The sequence below is a fragment of the Populus alba genome, chromosome 13, assembly GCF_005239225.2.
Source record: "Populus alba chromosome 13, ASM523922v2, whole genome shotgun sequence".
Taxonomy (NCBI): domain Eukaryota; kingdom Viridiplantae; phylum Streptophyta; class Magnoliopsida; order Malpighiales; family Salicaceae; genus Populus; species Populus alba.
Genome location: NC_133296.1, coordinates 11,391,329 through 11,403,074, shown reverse-complemented (window position 1 = coordinate 11,403,074; position 11,746 = coordinate 11,391,329). Strand labels below are relative to the sequence as shown.

Here is an 11,746-nt window from a genome sequence, read left to right as displayed (position 1 = left end):
TTATGATCATCAATAAACTTTTTATAATTTATTTAAAGAAAAAAACAACTTTCATCAAATTTTTCTCTCCAAAGTGAATCTATTGACATTAAAGATAAGTCTTATTAGTAACTAGAATGTGGGTAAGTGAAAAGTGTCTCTCTTCTCCTTTTTGTTAAGTGAATTTCTCTCTCATTTCTTAACATTTAGTAATTAAAAATATAAGGAAAATAATGTTTCAAGACCAAGATGCAAACTCTCGAAACTACATGAACTAGATAAATGGAGAAAAAAAATTTAGCGATGCTCGATTAAAAATCGCAACTTGGATTGAATAGAGAAATCCACATTACAATTGACTTAGTTATATAATAGTTGAACAATTTTGTTTCATCTGATAAAAAATGAGATCTTTGAAAATTAATGAAAATTATAAAACATGGATTACAATCTAGTTCTTTAAGAAAACTAAGAATATTAAAATATAGATTGGTTCCAAAGATGTAAGAAAGAGATTGATTATATTTAAGGAAAGATAAAAATCACCCTTATCGCATCATTTCTGATGAGATGTTACCTTAATTATGTGTTTTTTTCTATATTAATTTTACATGTCATTTACTGTCTGAATTATATTCTCAGCTTATTCATAAATCATTTAGTTTTTATAGATGCTCATCAAGTTAATGTTAGACCATAAATCATAAGTCTTTGCAACTTCATGATTTTTTTAGTTCTTTTTATTTATATATATTTCTTTACTTTTGTTATCATCATTATTTATTATTTATTTTATTACAAAACGAAGTTGAAAAGAATACTATGTTTATTATGCGTTAGACCTTACTCAAAGGATACTTGTGGACTTACGTTTAAAACATTATGATAGGCCCACCTCGACCCTAAAACTTGAAGACATGTCAACATAACCATTAAAATTCAAATTTAAGCTTAATAAAAACTTGACGCTAACTTGACCAAAACTCATCAACCCATTATTAGACTCGTTTTAAGGTTAAAAATATCGTGTTAGGTCTATGTTAGTCTCTAAAAACTAGAAGACACGTTATCGATTTGGCTTTTAGGAGTCAAATTTAATAATGACTTTACTCATCAAAATTATTTTTATTTTTTTAACAAATATTTATATGCTCATATATACGTAGAAAAAAAAGCAATTTTATAAAATTAAATAACATTAACGTGAAAAAAAAATAATAAAAAAAGACAAGAAAGCTAATCCGCTTCGTCCTCTCTTTTTGAAAGTTTCCTCCGGGGATCTAACCCTCCGCTACCTAATATTCTCGGCTAACCGAATTCATTAGTCCATAGGGCTTGTCAATCGGTGTGGTCTATCTCGTTTCGTCCCTTGACCACTACATCTCCTTTCTTATTTCTACCTATGTTGGTAAAGATCCAACCAATAAAAATTGTTATATCTAAAAAAGAATAAATCCATATGTCTCCTTATGGGTCTCAGCATCAATAGTAATATTGCTCATCTCCTCCCACATAGGAAGGCGATAATCAGGGTAGGGTAGCTTTTCAAGAAGTAGAAAGCAGTAATTTTATTTCATACTTGTTTGGCCTCATTTAGAAAGTAAAGGTCAAGAGAGGCTGACCTTCTGCAATTAGCACTACCGTTAAATGGTTGGCAAGATAAAATAAAATAACATGTATATTATTTGTATCTGTTGATTTGACTTACATTGAGGCTCGTTCTAAATGAGGAAGGAGTTTCTTTGGTGACAATAATAGAGGTGTGTCAGCAATGGTATGGTTCTCGAGTGGTTTTCTCTTTCTACTTCGGGTTTCTATTTCTCTTAGGTTTTGCCTTTTTTTTTTTGTTTATCTTTATTTTCAACCCAAAACTCTTTCTCCTTCTCTCTCTCTCTTCAAGTTTAAGGTTTCTCTTCTCTCTATTTTCTTCTTCTTATTTTTCCTTTAATATCATTTGGCTTAGATTAAATTCTTTTTTATTAGCTCAAACCCTCATTTATCGACAAACTTAAATTCGTTGGTAATTTTATCTAAAGAAAAACATGTCATCGTACTTGTTAGTATTGTTTTTCATTGTAATTCTCTTGGTATATGCAAATAAAATATTTATGTTGATATTTACCGATGAATACAACGAGGGCATATTCAATTTGAAAAATTTGTCATGGTAAACCGACAAAAATATTTGTCGCCATGTCTGTATATATTTGCTAATTTTATAATAGCGTATTCAAAGAATTATAACTTGTTTTGATGATGAGAATGATGATGATAATAATAATAATGAAAAGTTACACTTTTCAATAATTTGGAAGACAAATAAAACCCTCTAATTTTTTTTTTTTTAATTTCAGTTGTCTTTATAGGAGTTGATTACATCTCAAACATATAGATAAGTCCAAGTCTTTGTAAATTAAAGGGGGAAATGGGCCGCTCATTAAATATTATGAATCTTCTTTATCAAGCTAGAAACAACCGTTGTACTTCAATTTAAAATTAGATCTAAATACAAAGTCTAGATCTATAAACATGAAATAATAATAAAAAACCATATAATTTAAAACCATGAATAAGGGGGGAAAAATGATGTTATCGCTAGTGATTTACTAAATAACTGCTTTAGAAAAAACTAGGTTTTAATTTTTTTTTTCCAAAGAGATAGAGAGAAGGGCGAGAGGCATATAAATTTAAAAAAGTAATTTTAAAATAAAATAAACTATTTAGTTATTGTTGAAATTTTGTGTTTAAAAGCATAGAATCGTCTAAAAAAAGTTAACATTATTTAAAAATGTCAAAACAACTAACATACTAATTAATTAATATATATATAACTAAAAGATAAAAACTAGAATTACAATAAAATAACACTAAAAATACATATCAACACTAATAAGAATATATTCATTCCAATTATTATAAATGTTGATCATAAATTTCAGCCCAAAAACAATTATAATTATTGGATACACACACATTGTGCTTATAAAAAAAAATAGTTGACGTTTAGAGTTGTTTTCCATTGTCTATCATCATAATAAATGTTGTATAACATTTGATTATAACTTATAACTTCAAAATACAATAAAGAAACCAATACAAGAACTTTAATATTTTTATTAAATATTTAACTTGTTTTTATAAGATTAAGATAACAATAATATCTACGAGGTGAATTAGATGTTTTAAAGATTTAAATTTTAAAATAAAAAAGCTTTAAAATTTAAGTTCCAAAATTAAAAAGATTTGAAATTTAAGTTTCAAAATAAAAAAAAAGTTTCAAAATTGAAAAAATAATAATAATAAGGGAATTTAATGCTAGGGTTTCAAGATTTAAAGAGCAACATTATAAATAGGTGTGAAAAAAAGAAGCTATCTTTTTGTTGTTGATAAAATATTTTATATGAAGTTATACTTAAGGTAAAACCTATTTGTAGATGATAACTACCTTGTGATGAAATGGAGTTAAGTGGATTCAATAATAACAAAAATCCAAAAATAACATGTCTAAATTCAAAAAAGATAAATTATAAATAAGAAGTAAAATTTTTAACTTTCCATGATAAAGTTACTTTCCCATAACCTTTTTATTAGATAAAAAAATAATGTAATGATGTTAATTTATTTTAATCTCTATCCTAAATTTCATGACAAATCATTAGGAAATAAATTTGGTTATTTCAAGTTAATACATAAAATTTGAAGGATAAAGTAAAAGAAATAAAGGTTACAAAACTTGTGAGTTTCTGTGTTCGAATCTATACATTTTAAAACTTGATTAAATTAGAATCTAATAAAAAGAGATGATTTTTTTTTCACACCTATTTATAATGTTTAATTTAGATGGAATTTTATTTTGTATTCTTTTTCAATTAGCAGCTACTATATATAACCATTTTAACATTTGTGACATCAAAATGATGTTCAAGATTCATCTATTTAATTATTGGTGTATGAAAAGGAAATTTTTAAAAAAAATCCAAAAGAAAAAGTTAGGCTTGAAGGTTGATGGAAAAGAGAAGAAATCTAAGGTATATAGCTCTAGTAGAAAAGCGTAAGGGAAAGTGACTCATGTATGATTAAATTTTGTATGTTTTAAAATCAATCTCTACCTCTATAATTTCTATAAAAGCTATTAGCTCAGGACTTTTATTTAACTAATGTGAAGATTTTGATTTGATTACCTATTGTGTAAATAAACATAGATTCACGTGGGTATATAAAGATATTGTTCTTTAGGATTTATTAGGGATTTTGACATTATTGTGATTGATTTGATGTCAAGATTTAGAGATATTATGATAACATATAGAGAAATTAAATGCATAGTTATTGATTTGACTCGGATTAACCAGTTAAGAAAAGGTCTCAAATTATATAAATTAACTTGAATCAATCCAGAAAAATAAAAAAATAATTAAAATTTTAATATTTTATATGAAAGATTAAGAAATAATCCATATGAATATAGATTATATATGTTATAAAATAATGAAGTTAAAGATATTATTTCAAAAAAAAAAATATCTCACATTGAAAAAAAATAATAAGTTAACATGTTATCCTTTTAAGTTGAAATATTTAAACCAAAAGGATTTTTTATCTTACATTGAAAAAACATAATTTTTTTCATATGAATATAGAGTATATATACTAAAAGGCTTCGAATTTCATATTGAAAAAATAGTTTTTTCTTGTGAAAATAAAATATATCTATTAAAGGGTTTCAAATCCCACATTTAAAAAATAAAAAATTTTTCTAGTGTTTATATAGTGAACTTTTAAAATGGTTAATATCAACTACAATATATTAAAAGGAGTCTCAATCTAAGAGAGAAAATACATTTGAAAAAAAACAAATCGGGTCTCAACTAAGTTTTATCAGGTCGCTCGGGTCACAGGTTAACTTGGTTTTTCAGGTTTTTTACGTATCCTGATCTTTTGCCTTATCCGGACCGGTCCAACCACCGAGTTGATCGAGTCCCAGGTTGACTTGTCGGGCCTATCCGAATTTAATAACTAAAATTGAAAGAAGGATAGGTGAAGATAGGGGAGGAGGAGAAGGAGAAGAAATTAATATTTCATGTATATAGTTTATTTTATAAAATGTAATGATATATATAATAAAAGGTTTCCTCCTAATTTATTTTTTCTATTATGCATTGTTATGGTTTTCTAGTTTATTTTTTAAAAATAAAAGGTTATAATAACTTTTTTTTTAATTTGTTACATAAATGAAGAATATTGAATGTTTTAGTTGTCCCTCTATGAAGTTATGATGTTTTTATCTTTAAAAATTTTAATATATAATAAACTTCTTTATTCTTCATTCTCATTTAAGAATTTTGTGATTTTTATTTGTTAGCACTAGATTTTATTTTTTGTTTCTTAGAACTCAAAAAATTTCTTTATTCATAAAATTCTTATATTTATCCTCATGCTTGTGTTAAATTCCATGTTTTATTTATTTATTTATTCTTTAACTCAGTCAGGTTTTAGTTTCGGGCTAGTCGGCTCTCGGGTCGACCCGTCAGGTCAGATCGGGTTTTAAAATTATGATATCTATTTCTTTAAGAACTGAAAAAAAAAAAAAAAAAAACTACCACTACTCTCACATTCATCCAAATATATTCAATATGTAAATAAATATTCAAATCTTCGTTTAACATTTATTTAATAATTTTGGTAATGGTTAAGGATACAAAGGATATGGATTTAAATAAAAAATGAAAATTTTGACTTATAAAAATCATTAAAAAAAATTATCAAAACGCTAAAAATGTGCCAAATTTGAAACCACAAGTTGAACTAAAGTACAAGAGTCGGAAGCAATAATTTCAAACTAAGAGTGTGTTTGGCATTGCGGTAGCTGTTGTGGTTGTGGTTTAAAAAAAGTTGTTTTATAAAAAGTACTTTTAGTTGAGTTTGGTTTGAAAAAATAGGTGTTTGGTTAAAACTGTGGTTGAAATTGAAGTTGAAGAAAAAATAGTTTAATGTGTTTGGTTAAAAATGATTTTAAAATTGAGGTTATAAAATAATTTTAAAAATATATATTAGTACTTATGATTTTTAATTTAAATATTGTAGATTTAACTATTGCTATTTTATCATGAAATAAATCATACTTTATATAAAAATTTTTTTATTATTCCATAAAACCATTTATAATTTTATTATATACGAAATACATAAAAAAAACTATATTTTTTATAAATATTTTAGCATGTAATAAAATTAGATAAAATATTATCAGGTATAAATTTCACTTTAAACTAATTTATTTTTTTAAAATGTTAAAAAAATAACACACTAAAAAAAATAACACACACTAAAAAAAAAAAAAAAAAAAACGCAGGCAAGTGAACAGTGCAAGAGAAGTGCAGTGTTCACTGGTTTTTGAGTGAACAGTGCAGTTCTCCTACACTGTTCACATGAACAGTATACACTATATACTGTTCATGTTAATTGCACTGTTTATTGAACAGTAAAAAAAGCATGAACTGCGTTAAAAACGCAAAATTTAAGTGGGGCCCAGTGAACAGTAAAATGTTTTTTTCTTTAACCAAACGGCTGCGCGCTGTGTTTTCCATGAAACGCAGCCGCAGCCACAGAGCCAAACGGGCTCTAAATGATAACGACTGCACCCAAGATATTTATCTCATAATTAAAGTACAATACATTTTTTTTATTTTAAAAATATTTTTTAAAAATATTATTTTTTTATTTAAATTAATTTTTTTAATGTTTTCATACCGTTTTAAAATGTTAATATCAAAATAAATTTAAATATATATATATATATATATATTATTTTAATATATTTTCTAATAAAATATATTTTTAAAAAACCTCACTTCAAAATGCAACCGACTAATAACATAACTCGTAGATGCAAAATTGGAAACCATGTTCCTTGATGTCAAAGTAGGAGACTAATTTGTAGCTTTTGTATTTTTCCAGAAAATTCTCTCCTGCAGGCTCTTCAAAAACTAGGAATTTTGAATAATATTCCATGTATTATACTAGCTGTGTGTTTATTTTTATATTTTAAAAATATTTTTAAAAAAAAATTTAAATTTTTTTTATTAACTTCAAATTAATATATTTTTAGTGTTTTCAAATTATTTTGATGTGTTGATGTCAAAAATAATTTTTTAAAAATAAAAAAAAATCATTGGAATTTATTTTGACATGAAAAGTTATTTGAAAAACAACCGCAACCACACTGTCAAATAAGCTTAAGTTATTTTAAATTATAATAGTGGTTGTTTTTACAAATATTTTTAATTTTAAAATGTATTAAAATATTTATTTATTTATTTTTAATATCATTACAAAAAAATAGTTTAAAATATAAAAAAAATAATTTGAATTTAAAATACTTATATATCACAAAAACAAACCGAGCTAATTATTGTCTTAGGAAATATTGCTGCTTTATAAAGATCCCTGGTCAATGACGTATCTCGTAGATGCAAAATTGGAAACCATGTTCCTTAATGTCAAAGTAGGAAACTAATTTGTAGCTTTTGTATTTTTCCAGAAAATTCTCTCCTGCAGCCTCTTAAAAAACTTGGAATTTTGAATAATATTCCATATATTATACTAGCTAGATCTATTTATTTTTGTGTTTTTTGAAAAAAATAATTTTTTTTATTTTTTTATTAACTTTAAATTAATATTTTTTAATGTTTTCAAATCATTTTAATGTGCGAATATCAAAAATAATTTTTTAAAAATAAAAAACATCATTGACATGCATTTTGATATGAAAAATTATTTGAAAAGAAACCGCAACCATACTTCCAAATAAACTCAAGTTATTTGAAATATAATAATAGTTGTTTTTAAGAATATTTTTAATTTTAAAATATATTAAAATATTTATTTATTTTTAATATCATTACAATAAAATAATTTAAAATATAAAAAAAATAATTTGAATTTAAAATACTTATATATCACAAAAACAAACCGAGCTAAAATCATTGTCTTAGGAAATATTGCAGCTTTATAAAGATCAAAGCAGTGTTTCCCTTTATTTATTCGACCGGCATGTTTTTATGTTTTAAAAAATTATTATTTTTAATTTTTAATTAATATTTTTTAGTATTTTTAAATTATTTTAATATATTAAAATTAAAGTAATTTTTTTAAAATAAAAATACATTATTTTAATATATTTTTAAATAAGAATATTTTAAAAAATAACCTAAATTACTACACCAAACACCTGAAACACATCCTTTTATAGACGTCATGAATGATATCAGAATTTTCCCATATCGAACCACCTTCTTGTCATATTTTGAGACTTCAGGGAGTACAAATATCCAGTCTATAAATAGAGGTGTTCATCAACAAATCAATTAGTTCTTCAATCTTCTGATTCTTGTCTAAACAGTAGTCTAATGCGTAGCTGACACCGGATATGGAAACCAAAATGCATCAAGAAGAAGAGAAGTCCAACAATCATGCACTGGCTGCTCCTCTTCTCACCCCTTACAAAATGGGAAAGTTCAATCTTTCTCAATAGGTACGTGTGTATATACCACACTCTTTGCATTTTTCTTTTCCTTTTTAGCTTGAATGGACAAAAAATCTAGAAGGGACAGGTGTTTGTAGAAAAACCCAGTTGGCATTTTTTCTTTTCCAGTCTGAACACTTCTTTTGAGCAATAAATCGTCAAATTCAAGAAATGTCTATTTTCAACGTTGTTGCTTTTTTCTTTTTTCAATTTAAAAATGTGTTATTGAGAAATAAAAATTAAGTTTTGGTATGTTTTCAAATGTGTAAATAGATGAATGAATTTACCAGTGAAGCTTGGTAAAATTAAATTATGATCTGCTGTCCATTTGCAGGATAGTACTGGCACCATTGACTAGGCAGAGATCATATAACAATGTTCCCCAGCCGCATGCAATCTTGTATTATTCTCAGAGAACCACCGAAGGAGGTCTTCTCATAGCTGAAGCTACCGGAATTTCCGACACAGCTCAAGGGTATTTTTTTTTTTTTTTTTTTTATCGTCAGTAGCCTATCTATCTATCTATCTATCTATCTATTTTTATGTTTCATAATTTCAATGATATTTTGATTTGAAATTATGATTTCTTGTTAAATTACAGGTATCCACATACTCCTGGTATTTGGACTAAAGAGCAAGTGGAGGCATGGAAACCCATTGTAGATGCTGTTCATGCCAAAGGTGGCATATTCTTTTGTCAAATTTGGCATGTTGGAAGGGTTTCAAATCGAGGTGAGTTGAATTGAATCTCCCATATGGATTATCTTCTATCCAGAATAACCTGAACTTGCATTGAGTTGAAAAGAATATGATATGTCTCTCAAGCAGAGCAGTTATTTTCCCTTTTCAAAACTTTTCATGATTGATGCAATGCTCCTAAGTAAATCCCCCTCTCTGGCTCGAATAAAGGGCTCATGAGTTTGGTTCAAAGTGGATGCCATGATCCAACCTGTGCATGTTGAAATGGACCAGGCTGTTAAGGCTTACTATTTAGATAGACCACTTGTGTAGATAAAGGGTAAATGAAACCATGGATGTCATTCTTGTTAATTACTGTTATAGATGCTGCTGAGATATTTGAGTTATAGTTATGGTTTTGTTGCCTTTGGATGAACTTGATATGAGAAGGTTTCTACCATTGCTTCAGCCTAAGCCAGTGTGTCTGGTTCTTTTGTAATAGTGACGCGTCTAACTTTTTTCTTAGATGAGTTGACAGAAATTGCTTTGTTTGAAGAGAGTTAAATTGGAATACAGAGTTAAATTCTAGTTCTACTGCTGTTGAATTCACTAAAAGCAGCACGTTATAACTGTGTGTTAGTCAAAAGCATTAAGCGTATATGATGCAGGAGATTTTCCTCAAAAGTGTAGTCTTATATTAATAAATATAACTTTTTTTTTTGTCTCTTATTTGCCTATTCAGATTTCCAGCCAAATGGGCAAGCTCCAATCTCATGCACAGACAAGCCACTAGCCCCTCAACTTCGAGCTAATGGAATTGATGCTGTAGAGTTCACCACTCCAAGGCGACTAAGAACAGACGAAATTCCTCATGTTGTCAATGACTATAGAATTGCTGCAAGGAATGCTATGGAAGCTGGTAAGCTTTATTTTCCAAAGTGGAAGTCAGAATGTGAAATTTATCTTTACTTTCAACAAGATAAATCATATAAGAATACTTAACTCTCTAGGCTTTTCACTCGAGAAATTCAGTTAGAAAACTTGCAGAAGTAGTTCTATGAACAACAGAATAAAAAACAAGAAGATGAAAATAAAAGAATACTGCAGTTCATATTTTTGTGCAATTAAGGATTGCTATTTCATCATAATACATCTCGCTGTGTTTGAGAACCATTTAAAAATGAATGTTTGCCAATATTCTTTGTTTGGGGAAAGTAACAGGTGTAAGCAATTGCCCTGTTTCTAGCCAAGCTGCTTCATTTGAAAACCACCACTTTACTGCTTCTTAGAAATCTGGAATTGATCATGAATCATCCATCTCCTGGTCATATAAATTTGATACTGGTTCAAATCAATCTTTCTTCTTCTATTCAAGTTTCAGGATTTTAAACGTTTGTATTCGAAGTGGTTATTTAAATTCTTTGGTAACATGATAAACGAACTGGCTTTTTAGGTTTTGATGGAGTTGAGATCCATGGGGCTCATGGTTACTTAATTGACCAGTTCATGAAGGATCAAGTAAACGATCGAACTGACCAATATGGTGGATCCCTAGAGAACCGCTGCCGATTTGCCTTAGAAGTGGTTGGAGCTGTAGTCGATGAGATAGGAGCTGATAGAGTTGGAATAAGACTCTCTCCCTATGCAAATTACGGACAAGCAGGAGACTCGAATCCAGGAGCTTTGGGTCTGTACATGGTTGAATCCTTGAATAAATATGGGATTCTCTTCTGCCATATGGTTGAGCCAAGAATGAAGACGGTGGGGGAAAGAGTAGAATCCCCGCACAGTCTTCTACCCATGAGAAAGGCTTTCAATGGCACTTTCATTGTTGCTGGAGGCTATGATAGGGAAGAAGGAAACAAAGCTGTTGCAGAGAACTATTCAGATCTTGTTGCTTATGGCCGTGTGTTCTTGGCCAATCCAGATTTACCGAGAAGATTTGAGCTTGATGCACCGCTAAACCAGTACGATCGCAGCACATTCTATACAACAGATCCTGTCATTGGTTATACTGATTATCCCTTTCTTGAATCCACTGCTTAGTTCTCTCGCAGATTAAAATTGGATCTTAAATTGCTCAGTCATTACAAAATTTGATATTTGCATTGTATTTAAGCTCCTTGGTGAATTCTAAGGACATTTGTCATACTTATTAAATGAATATGCATAATTTGGAGTCTCTTCTTATAACTTTAAGCAGACAGAGTTCAACGCATTTCAGGAGGCAGTACTGCTTTCAGGCCAACTGGCTAAAGAGAAATCATTTTTTCTGCAAGTTATGCGAGGAAATGTGTAAATATTTCATATATATTTTGCATTACATTTACAATCAAACGCATGCATGATAATGGATTGAAAATTTAAAAATAATTTAAATAATACTTATTAAATAAATAATCTTCAGAAAAAAAAAAATCAATTTCGAAGAAAAAAAATTCAAATATTAAAAAAACTATTTTTAGAGAAAATTACAGTTTTTTTCAGGGGAAAACAAGATTATGTTTTTTAATGACAAAAAATCAACTTGTTGACAAAACCTTTTAGGTATTATACCATTCAGAA

At 27.6% G+C, this 11,746-nt stretch overlaps 1 protein-coding gene across 1 annotated transcript; it reads left to right on the top strand.

Annotated features, from left to right (window-relative positions):
- Positions 1 to 8,796: 8,796 nt before the first annotated feature.
- On the top strand, positions 8,797 to 11,380 carry LOC140954191 (putative 12-oxophytodienoate reductase 11; the record flags this gene model as incomplete). The annotated part of the gene is made up of 4 exons (XM_073403828.1): positions 8,797 to 8,978; positions 9,105 to 9,235; positions 9,924 to 10,100; positions 10,635 to 11,380. Coding segments are annotated over 4 exons (1,083 nt in total), but the record flags the coding sequence as incomplete, so codon positions are not given.
- Between the last annotated feature and the right edge of the window lie 366 nt (positions 11,381 to 11,746).